At 42.5% G+C, this 15689-nt stretch overlaps 1 protein-coding gene across 3 annotated transcripts in view; it reads right to left on the bottom strand.

Annotated features, from left to right (window-relative positions):
• Nucleotides 1-15689, bottom strand: part of NGEF (neuronal guanine nucleotide exchange factor) — a 268456-nt gene that overhangs the window by 72602 nt on the left and 180165 nt on the right. For all 3 annotated transcript variants that reach the window (XM_082251276.1, XM_082251278.1, XM_082251277.1), the window contains one exon: nt 10284-10436. In XM_082251276.1, coding sequence (XP_082107402.1) covers nt 10284-10436 — 153 coding nt within the window. The remainder of the gene's footprint in view (nt 1-10283; nt 10437-15689) is intronic.

The following is a 15689-nucleotide window of genomic DNA, read 5'->3' on the forward strand; positions in this document are numbered from 1 at the left end:
GTGGGAAAAAAATGAAAACTTTTTTTTTTTTACACAAAGTTGTCAATTTATAGGATATTCCTAACACATAGCATGTACACAGCAAAAATGACACCCCAAAATACATTCTGCCACTCCTCCTGAGTATGGCAATACCACATGTGTGAGACTTTTTCACAGCCTAGCCATATAGAGGGGCCCAACATCCAAGGAGCATCAACAAAAAGTCCTCAGATCTCACAAGTACACTAAAAGATAGAAAGAAAAAAAAAAAAAAATTATTATATAAAATGAAAAAAAAAAAGGACCTTTAAACCGGTTGCTAGGCAACAACATTTTCCGTAGCTCCGGTCCTCCAAGACCATAGAGTCAAGTGAGGGCAAGCTTGCCCTCACTCGACATCCTGTCTGTGAGGATCCGGGACCGGATATTTTTCCCCGCTGTCGGCGGGTCCGGTAAGCGGGGAAAAGGACCGGACGCGGCGGGAGGGGGTGGGGGGGCACCTCTTCCGCCATCCCAGAAGGGTGATCCCACGGCGAATCCGCCACTGGGACCACCCTTATCGGAAAGCCAACCGTCCACCGTTTAAAAAAATACCAGGGTTATGGCAGCTATCTGCTACCATAACACCGGTATTTAGGTTTAAACGGAGGACGTATATAAACCTTTTTGGACTTAGACATGGTGGCTGTATGAAGGGCGACAGGTACTCGGGTACTTTGTTGGGCAGGTGACAGGTACTCTGGTACTGATGAGCAGGTGGCAGGTACTCGGGTACTCCGATAGGCAGGTGACAGGTACTCGGGTACTCTGATAGGCAGGTGACAGGCAGGTGATAAGTACTGATGAGTAGTACTGATACTGATAGGTGATACTGATACGTGATAGGTACTGATGAGTACTGATGAGTAGTGATGGGTACTGATGAACAGGCGGCAAGTACTCGGGTACTTCAGGCATCAGGTACTCTGATGAGCAGGTGGAAGGTACTCGGGTACTCTGATGGGTAGGTGACAGGTACTCAGGTACTCTGATGACGGGTACTCCGTTGACAGGTACTCAAAGTACCCGAGTATCCGTCATCAGAGTACCCGAGTATCCGTCATCAGAGTACCCGAGTACCTGTCATCAGAGTACCCGAGTACCCGTCATCAGAGTACCCGAGTACCTGTCATCAGAGTACCTGCGTACCTGTCATCAGAGTACCCGAGTACCTGTCATCAGAGTACCCAAGTACCTGTCATCAGAGTACCCGGGTACCTGTCATCAGAGTACCCGAGTACCCGTCATCAGAGTACCCGAGTACCCGTCATCAGAGTACCCGAGTACCTGTCATCAGAGTACCCGAGTACCCATCATCAGAGTACCCGAGTACCCGTCATCAGAGTACCCGAGTACCTGTCAACAGAGTACCCGAGTACCTGTCATCAGAGTACCCGAGTACCCGTCATCAGAGTACCCGAGTACCCGTCATCAGAGTACCCGAGTACCTGTCATCAGAGTACCCGAGTACCTGTCATCAGAGTACCCAAGTACCTGTCATCAGAGTACCCGTCATCAGAGTACCTGAATACCTGTCACCAGCCCATCAGAATACCCGAGTACCTGTCATCAGAGTACCTGATGGGCTGGTGACAGGTACTCGGGTACTTTGATGGGCTAGTGACAGGTGCTCTTTATTGGGGGGGGGGGCAATCAGTGTGTTTGGGGTGCACTGTACTTGGTAACTAGCTGTTACCACAATCTCTTCCTCACACAGGATCAGTGTGTGAGGAGGAGAACACGGTGACAGCTAGTTACCGTGTTCTCTGTTGACATTTGTGACCGGCTGTGATTGGACACAGCCGGTCACGTGGTAAAGAGCCAATTTCATTGGCTCTTTACCTAGAACGGGGATCGACTCTGTCCGAGGGACGAGCCTCGTCCCCGATCACTGCTCTGCGCGCCCCCGGGGGCGCGTATTGCAGAGAGAACGAGCGGCTCGTGCTGGAGCCGCTCATGTGATCGGCTGTGATTGACACAGCCGATCACGTGGTAAACAGCCAATTTCTATTGGCTGTTTACCTTGATCAGGTAGGGGCTATGTCCGAGGGACGAGCCTCACCCTCGTTCGCCGCGCTGCGCGCCCCCGCAGTAGCAGCTAGAGCGGGCGGACGTCATATGACGCCCGCCCGATTTCCGTACAACCACCATGCCGACGTCATATTACTATGACTCGGTATGGAAGTGGTTAACAGTGACTGCATCTGAGCTGATAAATTTCCACCTGACCCAGTCAATTTTTCAGTCAACTTTTGTGAAAACGCTGTAAGGCTGTGTTTAAAAATTGTCAAACAATCTTATAATAAAGTCCCTCAACGTAAAATTGCAAAGACTTTAAATATATCAATAAATATCAAATGTTATCAAAAGATTTTGAGAATCTGGACAAGTCAAAAACTCAATATTAGATGTCCGTAATCTTCGGGCCCTCGGATGGCAATGCATTAAAAACAGGCATGATTCTGTGATGGACATCACTGCATAGACTCAGGAATACATCCAAAAATCACTGTTTGTGAACACAGTTCACCATGCCAACCAAAAATGCAAGGTAAAGCTTTATCATGCAAAGAAGCATATCTGAACATGACATAGAAATGCTCTCATATTCTCTGGGCCAGAGCCATTTAAAATGGTCTGTTGCAAAGTGGAAAACTGTTCTGTGGTCAGACAAATCTAGATTTGACATCCTTTTTGGCAACCATAGGCGTGGCGTCCTCCAGAACTGAGGAGAGGGAGCTTCCAGCTTGTTATTAGTGCTCAGTTCAGAAGCCTGCATCTCTGATGGTATGGGGGTGTATTAGTGCACATGGAATTATGTTTTCTATTGTGAATAAAATATAGGTTTATAAATTTTGCAAATCATTGAATTCTGTTTTCATGTAGATTTTGCACAGTGTTCCAACTTTTCTGGAATTGGGGTTTTACAAAACTGTAGGCAAATGTTAATATGTTTCTATCGTTGTTTAGGGGGTACTGGCTGCTGTGTAGCTGAGCAATGCCATGGTCAGTAGTAGCTTTTATTACTTTGTCTTGATGAATGAAGACATGCAGAAACATTAGATATAGAGTGCAGTGTGTTCCAGCACTTGTTTTAGGTCTTTTTAAACCTCTTCTGGGGTTACAAGGAGTGGTGCTGACTGTGTGTAGAGAGCACACACTCAGATGTTAGTTTGTATTATAAGCAACCTCAGATGGTAGGACATACAGTGCATTCGGAAAGTATTCACAGCGCTTCATTTTTTTCACATTTTGTTATGTTACAGCCTTATTCCAAAATGGATTAATATTTTCCTCAAAATTCTACAAACAATACCCCATAATGACAACATGAAAGAAGTTTGTTTGAAATCTTTGCAAATGTATTAAAAATAAAAAGCAAAACAATTACATGTACATAAGTATTCACAGCCTTTGCTTAATACTTTGTTGAAGGACCATTGGCCCCAATTACAGCCTCAAGTCTTTTTGAGTATGATGCTACAAGCTTGGCACACCTATTTTTGGGAAGTTTCTCCCATTCTTCTCTGTAAGCTCCATCAGGTTGGATGGGGAGCGTCGGTGCACAGTAGTTTTAAAATCTTTCCAGAGATGTTCAATTGAGTTCAAGTCTGGGCTCTGGCTGGGCCACTCAAGGACATTCACAGAGTTGTCCCATAGCCACTCCTTTGTTATTTTAGCTGTGCGCTTAGAATCATTGTCCTGTTGGAAGATGAACCTTCTCCCCACTCTGAGGTCCATAGCGCTCTGAAGCAGGTTTTCATCAAGGATGTCTCTGTACATTGATGCATTCATCTTTCCCTCAATCCTGACTAGTCTCCCAATTCCTCCCCTGAAAAACATCCCCTCAACATGATGCTGCCACCACCATGATTCACTGTAGGAATGGTGTTGGCCAGGTTTTCCCATAGACATGGCAAACTCCAATCGGGCTTTCATGTGCCTTTTACTGAGGAGTGGCTTCCGTCTTGCAACTGTACCATACAGGCCTGATTGGTGGAGTGCTGCAGAGACGGTTGTTCTTCTGGAAGGTTCTCCTCTCTCCATAGAGAAACGATGGAGCTCTGTGAGGGTAACCATCGGGTTCTTGGTCACCTCCTTGACGAAAGCTCCTCTCCCCCATTCGCTCAGTCTGGCTGGGCGCCCCGCTCTAGGAAGAGTCCTGGTGGTTTGAAACTTCTTCTATTTACAGATGATGGAGGCCATTGTGCTCATTGGGATCTTCAAAGCTGCAGATTTTTTTCTTTACCATTCCCCAGATCTGTGCCTCAATAGAATCCTGTCTCAAAGGTCTACAGAAAATTCCTTGGACTTCATGGATGGTTTGTGGTCTGACATGCACTGTTAACTGTGGGAACAGGTGTGTGCCTTTCCAAATCATGTCCAATCATCAAACTGAATTTACCACAGGTGGACTCAAATCAAGTTGTAGAAACATCTCAAGGATGATCAGTGGAAACAGGATGCACCTAAACTCAGTTTTGAGTGTCATGGCTAAGTCTGTGAATACTTACAGTATCTCACAAAAGTGAGTACACCCCTTTACATTTGTGTAAATTTTTTATTATATCTTTTCATATGACAACACTGAGGAAATTACACTTTGCTACAATGTAAAGTAGTGAGTGCTCAGCTTGTATAACAGTGTAAATTTGCTGTCCCCTCAAAATAACTCAACACACAGCCATTAATGTCTAAACTGCTGGCAACAAAAGTGAGTACACTCCTAAGTTAAAATGTCAAAATTGGGCCCAATTAGCCATTTTCCCTCCCCGCTGTCATGTGACTCGCTAGTGTTACAAGGTCTCAGGTGTGAACGGGGAGCAGGTGTGTTAAATTTGGTATTATTGCTCACGCTCTTATACTCCTCACTGGAAGTTCAACATGGCACCTCATGGCACAGAACTCTGAAAGAATCTGAAAAAAAAGAATTGTTGCTCAACATAAAGATGGCCTAGGCTATAAGAAGATTGCAAAGACATCAAAGCTGAGCTGCAGCACAGTGACCATATAGCGGTTTAACAGGACAGTTTCCACTCATAACAGGCCTCGCCATGATCGACCAAAGACGTTGAGTGCACGTGCTCAGCGTCATATCCAGAGGTTGTCTTTGAGAAATAGGCATATAAGTGCTGCAAGCATTGCTGCAGAGGTTGAAGGGGTGGGGGGTCAGCCTGTCAGTGCTCAGAACATACCCCGCACACTGCATCAAATTGGTCTGCATGGCTGTCGTCCCAGAAGGAAGTCTCTTCTAATGATCATGCACAAGAAAGCCCGCAAACTGTTTGCTGAAGACCAGCAGACTAAGGAAAAAGATTATTGGAACCATGTCCTGTGGTCTGATGAGACCAATATAAACTTATTTGGTTCAGATGGTGTCAAGCGTGTGTGGCGGCAAACAGGTGAGGAGTACAAATACAAGTGTGTCTTGCCTACAGTCAAGCATGGTGGTGGGAGCGTCATGGTCTTGGGCTGCATGAGTGCTGCCGGCACTAGGGAGCTACAGTTCATTGAGGGAACCATGAATGCCAACATGTACTGTGACATCCTGAAGCAGAGCATGGTCTCCTCCCTTCAGAGACTGGGCCGCAGGGCAGTATTCCAACATGATAATGACCCCATACACACCTCCAAGACGACCACTGTCTTTCTAAAGAAGCTGAGGGTAAAGGTGATGAACTGGTCAAGCATGTCTCCAGACCTAAACCCTATTGAGCATCTGTGGGGCATCCTCAAATGGAAGGTGGAGGAGCGCAAGGACTCTAACATCCACCAGCTCCGTTATGTCGTCATGGAGGAATGGAAGAGGAGTGGAAGAGGAGTGGAAGAGGACTCCAGTGGCAACCTGTGAAGCTCTGGTGAACTCCATGCCCAAGAAGCTTAAGGCAGTGCTGGAAAAAAATTGGTGGCCACACAAACTATTGACACTTTGGTTCCAATTTGGCCATTTTAACTTAGGGGTGTACTCACTTTTGTTGCAAGCAGTTTAGAAATCAATGGCTGTGTGTTGAGTTATTTTGAGGGGACAGCAAATTTACACTGTTTATACAAGCTGTACACTCACTACTTTACATTGTAGCAAAGTGTCATTTCTTCAGTGCTGACATATGAAAAGACATAATAAAATATTTACAAAAATGTGAGGGATGTACTTACTTTTGTGAGATACTGTATGTACATAGGTTTTTTTTGTTTTTTATTTTTAATAAATGTGTAAAGATTTCTAACAAACTTCTTCCATGTTGTCATTATTGGGTATTGTTCGTAGAATTTTGAGAAAAATAATGAATTTTATCCATTTTGGAATAAGGCTGTAACATAACAAAATTTAAAAAAAGTGAAGCGCTGTGAATACTTTCCGGATGCACTGTAGGACAACTGGCCTGCAAGTGTTCTGCACATATGGCAAGTCACAAACATACATTCTTAGTACAATGTGCAGTCAGGGGGCACCCAAACTACTGGCAGATGGTCAGGGTAAGATCTATTAGGATGTTACAGTTATGGTGTTACATTACTCTGTTAATGATTTTGCTGGTAAGTGTATTTGACCATTATGGAAGAGCAAATCATTTTTCAAATCAGATGAATAAAAAAAACTGGGATTTGTAATTAACAATTCCATCAATAGAATCAATCAGTCAATGAGGGGTGAACAATATAAATGTAAAGACTATATACTGATATATATATTCTGGTATCCCGAAGTTTTAGATGGAAATCATAAGTCGTTTATATTGTGGTTGGGATGGTTTAGACTGCAAAGGCAGCTGGAAGTCTTCAGCTGTCATGTAAAGCAGATGTCTGGGTTTCTGGTGGGTTGTGGATTAGCTACATCCAGGTAAGCTAGCTATATAGCTATACAGTATGTGTTCCATAGCTGGGAACTCGAATAGTTACGTTTATGGCAACTTTTGAGAGGTGCCTTAACGTGTCAGTGGGACTTCACATGATTTGCAAATGTATGCAGCAAAAACGTCTGCATACGTGAAATGATTTGCCAGGCTGTTTTTATTTAGTAAAAGGTTAATTAATATTCAGAAGCAAGCTGCCCTGTTGTCTTTTCCCCAAAATCAGTTTGCGCTGCTCAGTAATACTCGAAGAATCAAACTCCCTGTTTAATAGGTCCTGGATTTGTCATTACGCTGTAGGAAACTTCACTAAAACAGGCGTGTTCTCATTGCTCCTGTAAGATTCCCTACAATATAAAACAGACTAAAAATCCAAAAAGGATGTGTAGGCCTGGGAACTCAAATGTAGACACCATACCACCAGAATTCCTAAAAAAATGTCTAAAACTGAACTTCTAATTCTTCATCCTCTCTGATCCCCTCCTTTTGACTTTACTAATGAAAGCACAACTATTGGTCCCTTCACACATGCCAGGGTGTAGGTGTTTTCCTAGGCTCTGACCTTTCCTCCAGACCCCAGATACAATCACTGACTAATTCTTCCTGCCTTAACCTCCAGAACATTTCCAAAATTCACCCCTTCCTAACTAAAAACACCACAAAATAAGTAATTCACGCCCTATCTCCTGGCTCAACTACTGCAATTCTCTTCTCACTGGTCTACCTCTACAGGGAAAAACAACAACAACAAGAGAAGGGTGCACCAACCTTGTTCATTACCACTAAAAATGTTTATTAAAATCCAAAAAAGCAACATACAGTACATTGTACTCACAAACATATGATAGTTGCACACATGTAAAGATTTTGAACCCAATCACCTCCAAGACAGCCCAGATGTTCCTACAGTGCTGGATGATGTGATGGTATCCGCATATAGCTGTCTGACACATTTCAAGGGAGGACCCTTTTTCTCAGAGCCAAATAATGCTACTAAGCCACCATTGCATTTGCAACGTGTTATGTAGTCAATCTGTACCGCCCACCACACTCCGACCTGCCCCACAGGGAGCAAAGGTCAAGGGTGTAGGTAACTGGGATTGAATTTGTTTATGGAAAGTCTGTGATGTCCATAGTATCAAGGGACCATGCAGTGCAAACCAAGCACAGACCCATACCAATTCCAAATGCTGATGGTAGCAATGACAAAGATTAACTGTTAAACCAGGATTGTGTATGATATCCTGAATCCTGGCTCCTATTTGGGTTGCCAGCTCTGATAATGACTTATAATTTTAACTATTTTTTAAATTAGTTTTTATTCTCAGTGTGTAACATTGGTTTAACAGTTTATCTTTGTTATTGCTACCATCAGCATTTGGATTGGTGTGGGTCTGTGGTTGGTTTGTACTGCTTGGTCCCTTGATACTATGGGCATCACAGACTTTCCATAAACAAATTCCATCCCAGTTACCCACACCCTTGACCTTTGCTCCCTGTGGGGCAGGGCGGAGTGTGGTGGGCAGTACAGACTAACTACATAAGACGTTGCAAATGCAATGGTGGGTCAGTAGCATTATTTGGCTCTGAGGAAAAAGGGTCCTCCCTTAAAACACATCAGCCAGCTATATGCGAATACCATCACCTCATCCAGCACCGCAGGAACATCTGGGCTGTTTGGGTCCAAAATCTTTACATGTGTTCAACTATCATATGTTTGTGAGTACAATGTATGTTGCTTTTTTGGATTTTAATAAACCTTTTTAGTGGTAATGTACAAGGTTGGTGTGCCCTTTTCTTGTTGTTTTTTTTTCAGTGTATTTGGATACCCTTGGTCCTGAGGGGGCGGCAAGACCTTAGGTGGCGTTAACAAAGACCACACACCTTCTTGCATACCACTCGAGCGCAGGAGAAATACTGTCTTTTGATCTTCTCTACCTCTACACAGGCTATCCCCATTTCAGTCCATTGCAAATGCTGCTGCTAAACACACCCACCTTACTAACTGATCTGTGGCTGCCACCTCTCTCTGCTAATCCCTCTACTGGCTCCCCTAGTTCCCTACTACCCCTACTTATATCTCCAAACTCATCTCACCATATTGTCCAAATCATACACTCTGTTCCTCCCAAGGCCTCCTGCTTTCTAGCTCCCTTATCATCTTCTCCCATGCTCACTTTGTGGTCTTCTCCAAAAACCTCTGCCATCCTCTGGAACTCCCTAGCCAAATCCGTCTGGTTATCTCCTAACCTGTCTGCCTTTGGAGGATCCCCAAAAACTAATTTGTTCAGGGAAGCATACCCCGCCTCCACCAAAAAACTGCTATTACCTTTTGTACCACTTTCCCTCTCCCTTTTAGATTGTAAGCTTCATTAGCAGTACTCTCCTAATCCTTCTGTATCAAACTATATTTTACCTGTACTGTCTCCCCCTTATATTGTAATGCACTGGGTGAACCGATGGTGCTATATATAAAACCTGTATAATAATAATAATAATAGTATATAGTTAATAGTTTAAAATAATTTCTGTGTCTGGCTTACATATTTAGAGCATTTTGACAGATTTGTGGTCTGCTAGAGAAATCATTAGATAAGGTGATACCAGATAAAGGAACATTGTGACAAGGCTATCCAAAAAGGGGGAGATGGGGAAGGGTGGCCGATCACAATGTGAAAGCATACTTACATCACAAGGTCAAAGGACAATTTTTTGGAGTGATCTCATTGTGTAAGGACACAATCACTGGCTTGGTCAAAGTCTGATTACCTATTTCCTCACTACTATTTTTATTAATATTAAGGATTTATATAGCGCCAACAGTTTATGCAGCGCTTTACCATCAGAGAATATATTGCTTAAACTAGAACTATAGGCAAAACTTTTTTTTAAATTTGGATAGTGTAATGGAGGGTTATAACTTCTGTCACGTTTTGTTCACCATCTGTGTTCCATTGCGGAAATTTCTTTTCACTTCCTGTCCCATAGCCAAACAGGAAGCGAGAGGAAATTTCTGCAAATTAAGGGAATCTCTTGGGTCCCTCCAGGTCACCAGAACTAGTGTCCCCATTGGAAGATTTCCTCTCTATTACTTTTCTGGGGACAACTAAAAATTTGGGATATTCTTTACTTTCCTTTCAATGATAATGGTAAACAGGACAAATAAGAGAGGGTGAATCTCCCTAATGGGCACAGACAGCAGTATAAGTTGACAGGCCTTTATATCCCTCTCCCCTCTATCGAAAACTAAAGAAAAAGTTTTGCCTTTACTTATACTTAAATACTTCACAGAGTCCAAGACATGCAATAATGAACATACAGAGAAGCTATAGGGATAGACAGAATGACAAACATGATAGGAGAGCAGAGGTTACTTGGTTACATTTACATTTCTGCCATTGCTGAACTCACAGCAGCTTTCTGTATGCTCTCTCTTGGTAGGTCTGGTTGCAGACGTAGGTGACGTAGACCCCAAAGTGATTGGTTGCATGCTGGTATACAATGTCACAGACATCTGAAATCACCAAATTCTCCTCAAATCTCTGTTCCAAATCCAGAAGAAACCTAATACATAGGCAGTGACAAAAAGATCATGACACAATTTGTTTACTGTTATTTGGAAATGCTAAATAATACACTTGATTCAGAAAAACGAAGAAGTGTAAAAGGGTTCATGTATAGAAAATGAGGGAAAAGGCATTTCTAACATGCTGTGGAGGAAGTTAGCTGGCCATATATTATACAATTTTCTTGCACAATTAGATATACCAAAACCATATAATATAAGGCTAAACCGAAACACTTTCAATTTGTATGCAATCAGGCAGGCCCTTCCATTACATGGTTGAAGGTAAATCTAAAGGAAATTAAATATAGAAATTGTATAAGTGTATAGCCAGCTTTAGTCCTCATTTCTGTAAGTAGCAAGTATACAAGGGCAGAAATAAAAAAAAGACATTGGAGAGCCATGCCTGTAGACATCTATGATCAAATGTGTCTGCTCCCGTAACCCTCTGGTCTCACTTTCCTTTGACTTTTAACTGTTTCTGACCCTTCTTCAAAAGAGACCCTGCAGATATCAGTTTTCGCATCTGGGGAAAACAATTGCTCTTTCTTGCTGTGGCGGCTTTACCAATTTTATTCAAGGAGGGCTCAAAAAGCTGATCTCCTATAAAATGACAGAGACTTCTTGAAAGTTTGGTCCATAGACAAACACCTGAGCTATATGACCTAATGCCAGCACTAGGGATGATCGAACGGTTCGGGTCCACCATCGGTTTGGCCCGAACATTGGGTGTTCGAGGTTCGGCCGAATTTAGAACTTTTTGCCCAAAAAGTTCAGAATTCGGCAACCAGTACCGCCCAAAATGCAATGCTTCAGGAAATGGGCTTTAAAAGCCCGTGATTGGACCAGAACCATTAGCAAAAGCCAATTGAGGGGGCAGGAGAATGCTAGGAATGTGATTGGAGTGACTAGGGGGTCCCTAGACCAATCATTAGTGAATACGCCCCCCAGTATATAAGATCGCCCCCGCCATATTCCTAGCATTGTTATACTGGACATGGAAGAGAGTGGAAGCAGTTCTGTGAATTTTACTTTAAAAGTGTCATTTAGCTATTTTTAGTGTGAGGAAAGGGATATCTAGTGTAGTTAGAGTGCTCCTTTACACTTTAGTTAGCTTCAAAAATTCAGTTTCTGTAGGGAAAGTGTTAAGTGTAAGGGGACCGTAGTGTAGGGTTAACTGGCAGTGACTGCTATGGCAGGGTGACAAAACCCTTCCATAGCAGGGTGACCGCTATAGAGAAATGATCTTTTCTCTGAATAGCTTCATCACACCCATATGGCTTCTCACCAGCCAAGCATTTTTTATGCTGCAGGGGCTGCCACTGCCAGTGCTTTTTTGAGGACATGTTTGATGTCAGACATGACATCTGAACATGTGTACAGGGGGTATATATAGACATATATGTCTGAATATATACCCCTAGACATATATAGGTGTGATAGTAGCAGAAATAAATGCTTGCGCTAATGAAATCATTTACAGTAATATATTTCTGCTACTATCACACCTATATATGTCTAGGGGTATATATTCAGACATATATGTCTATATATACCCCCTATACACATGTTCAGATGTTTTGCCTGCCTCAAAAGAACCCAAACAAATGCCAAAAAAACGTTAGCTTAAAAAAAAAATGCCCAGGTGTGTTTTTGCTGGCATTTTTTGGGGGGTTTTGGAGGTAGGCAAAACATCCGAACTTGTGCACATTACCACTATACACAAGTTCAGATGTTTTGCCTGCCTCAAAAGAACCCCAAAAAATGCCAAAAAAACGCTAGCGTCAAAAAAAAAATGCCCAGGTGTGTTTTTGCTGGCATTTTTTGGGGGGTTTTGGAGGCAGGTAAAACATCTGAACTTGTGCACAGTACCACTATACACAAGTTCAGATGTTTTGCCTGCCTCAAAAGAACCCAAAAAAATGCCAAAAAAACGCTAGCGTCAAAAAAAAAAAATGCCCAGGTGTGTTTTTGCTGGCATTTTTTGGGGGGTTTTGGAGGCAGGCAAAACATCTGAACTTGTGCACAGTACCACTATACACAAGTTCAGATGTTTTTCCTGACTGCAAAGATCCCAAAAAAATGCCTTCTATTAAACCGGCAAGGTGTTACAGCAGCGAAGCAAACCCCCTGTCAGAAAGTTTTCTAATACAAACGATCTTTTTTTATGGTTCTGGACATGCTACAGAGCTGAAACTTCACATGTACACTTTTTAGACCCCCCAGATCTGAAATCTCTCTTTTTTTTTAATTTTTTCAATAATTGGCTTTTTTTATCAAAAATTACAATTTTTAAGAACTTTTTTTTTGTGTGATTAATAGTTAATGGGGCATGACCCAGAACCCTAGGCACTTTTTAGGGGCATTTATTGGGTTTTAGGGCTTCAAAATTGTGTTTTTTGATTACCGAAGTTCGGGTCCCATTGATTTCAATGGGGTTCTGAAATCCGGGCCGAACTTTTGGAAAATTCGGGTGTTCTGGTCGAACCGAACTTTTCAAAAGTTCGATCATCCTTAGCCAGCACTGCAAAATTAATGTGTACAATCCCACATCCTCCATCCAGGAAGGCATCACATATGTAAAAGGCCTCTTGGAGCAACGGATTTGCTCTAACAATCAGATATTCAAGGTATTCCAAGTTCCTGAGGCAAGGTTCTTGTTCCCTCCAGAGAAGCCCAGAACACCAAGGTACAGGCAAAGGTTAAAGAGCAGAATCGATTGCTGAAAAGAAGAGCTTAGCAAAGGTCCAGGAACTGTGATAACCATTGCCTTTTTAAGGATAGGTACAGGACTGGGACAAGGGGGGGCAGAGAGAGCGGGTGCCCTGGGTGCCACAGTTGAATGGGGAGGGAGGGGCGCAGTGTGGCTAGAGAAGCTATTACCAAGCTGCTGCTAAATTCTGCCCTGATTGGGTCCAATATATCATTAGGACAGACTTTAGCAGCATCACACTTTGAGAGTGACAGCAGAGTGCCGAATGCTTAAAGAGCTCTTTAAGTTCCTGCACCTGGCACAAGAAGAAACCGTGCATTACCATCAGGCGGTGTGATTTCTTACCGACAGGGGAAGGATAGTCCCAGACCTTGGCATAATATTCCTTTATTTAATAAATCTGTCAAGATTGTATCACACTATTGGCGCTCTCTCTTTTTACTCTGGCTGGTGCATCACACTCTGGCACTGAGTTTACAGCAACATTATCGATGCCGTTTGGTCATGAAGCTATACCTATGATGGGAAGGCGTTAAGAGATCATACTGCACAGATTGTTTTATCGTCTGGTAAGAGGCTTGCAGTGCTATCTTGGCTTCTTGGTTCTTCTGGATTGACCTTGTCTGCTTATTTAAATTAACTTTTGGTAAGAGGCTTTGCAATCGGTGGTGGTTCCTTTTCTATATCTTGTTCCCTGACACTGGGATATTCACTGACCATAATTTCATCTATCTGGTGAGCTGCTGCACAATTGAAAAGGGATTTCCTTTGGTGGTGGAATTTTGATCATTATTTGTACGGTATCACACTATGCAAGTTTTTTTCTTTTATGTACACCATTAACACCATTCGTTGAGGACTCTGATCACTCCAATCTCCCAGATCTGTGACTACATCTTGGCTCACGAATCTTGCTGATTTTTAGTGGCTATTTGGTAAGCGCATTTCCTAAAGAGACCGTGGAGTTATTCACTGTTTTCAACTTCACTCAAGTTGATATTTGGGACACTCATTTGTTTGGACATTTATTTGTTTACCCACATCACGCATCGCGACTTATTTTTCTATATGCTATTTAAGGGTGTGGTCGCACTTGAAGTCGCTGCTTTTTGATTTTTCTTGTTTACCTTAGCGCGGTTATTTCTCCTATTTATTTTTTCTGCATAATTTCCAGGCCAGGAAGTGAACGTCGCCGTGCAGGAGCAGGATTGAGAAAGTTAATCACAAATCTGAGCACGGTAGCTGAGGATATGTGCAGCATTCAACAAAGAAATGGTTAACCCCTTGGGGGAGTGAGGAGCTTAATTACCATTGCCACTAGCCATTGATGCAAGGGATTGACTAACACTGCCACTGGCTATTGCTGCAATATCCTCTCAATGATGTCTGAGCGGACGATACGCGTCAGGAGCTTGCAGTAGAACTTCATTTTAATACATTGCCTGTTACCATGCGATTCTTGTAAATGCGATTCCTTTTATTTCATTAAAAGTTTTTAGCAATATTATGCTATGTGCACTCCTTTTTCTGGTTTTCATGTCATCTGGTCTTGAGAGATTACCATCCCTCTGCCTACCACCATATGAGCTGAAAACTACTTCCATGGTAATGATCGTAGGAGGAATCAGGATCATCTTGTAAAGCCTGAACAGGTCTGTTTGCTATAAGGCAATTCAGACCCATTGGATCTGGTGAGAGCCCATTTTTACTGTTCACTTGGTGTTGGGATTCTTTTCATTACATATGGATTTGTATATTTATACCAACAAGATGGATCACTTCTTTGGGACTTTTATTTAAGCCCTCTTTCATTATTGGACTTTATTTCATATATATTTTATATGTTTTTATATGTACTTTTGTATATTATGTACATTCACTAGCGCTGCACTTTTTTTCTTCCACATGTTACTTTATAATTTGTTTATCAATTATGTTGTGCTGGCAGCTTGATTTGTTTTGGTATTAGCGCTTACTAGACACTTTTTTACTATTGCTGCACTAACCCCTTGCATTACTGGCTAGTGGCATTAGTAATTATCCCTCTCAATCCCTCAGGGGGTTAACCATTTCTTTGTACAATGCCGCATTAATGGCAAGTGGCAGTGTTTATTAACTCCTTGCATTACTGGCTAGTGGCAATGGTAATTAACCCCCTTATTTCCTCAGGGGGTTAATCATTTCTTTGTACATTGCTGCATTAGTAGCCATTTGCAGTGTTAATTATCCCCTTCATGCAGGGGTTATAAAGGGGTAATTTATAAAGGGGTAATTTAAACTGCCATTGACCACCAATAGCGAGGGATGTCTTAAATATCCCTGCCCCTGGCCATCAACGCAGGAAAGTTAAGTGGTTACCAATGAAGGGGGATTACACCACTGACCAAAAATGTATATGTTATTCTGCCATATACTAGCATCAATGCTGGGGACTATTAGGCCCCTTTGACACCTGTCCGCTCCGTCTCAAAAAAAAAAAAAAAGATCTTTCTCCTCTCTAGAGAAGACATCAAAATGCTAATGATTTTGAGTAAACGCA

This window comes from Pelophylax lessonae (assembly GCF_965119305.1).
Source record: "Pelophylax lessonae genome assembly, chromosome: 3".
Classification (NCBI taxonomy): Eukaryota; Metazoa; Chordata; class Amphibia; order Anura; family Ranidae; genus Pelophylax; species Pelophylax lessonae.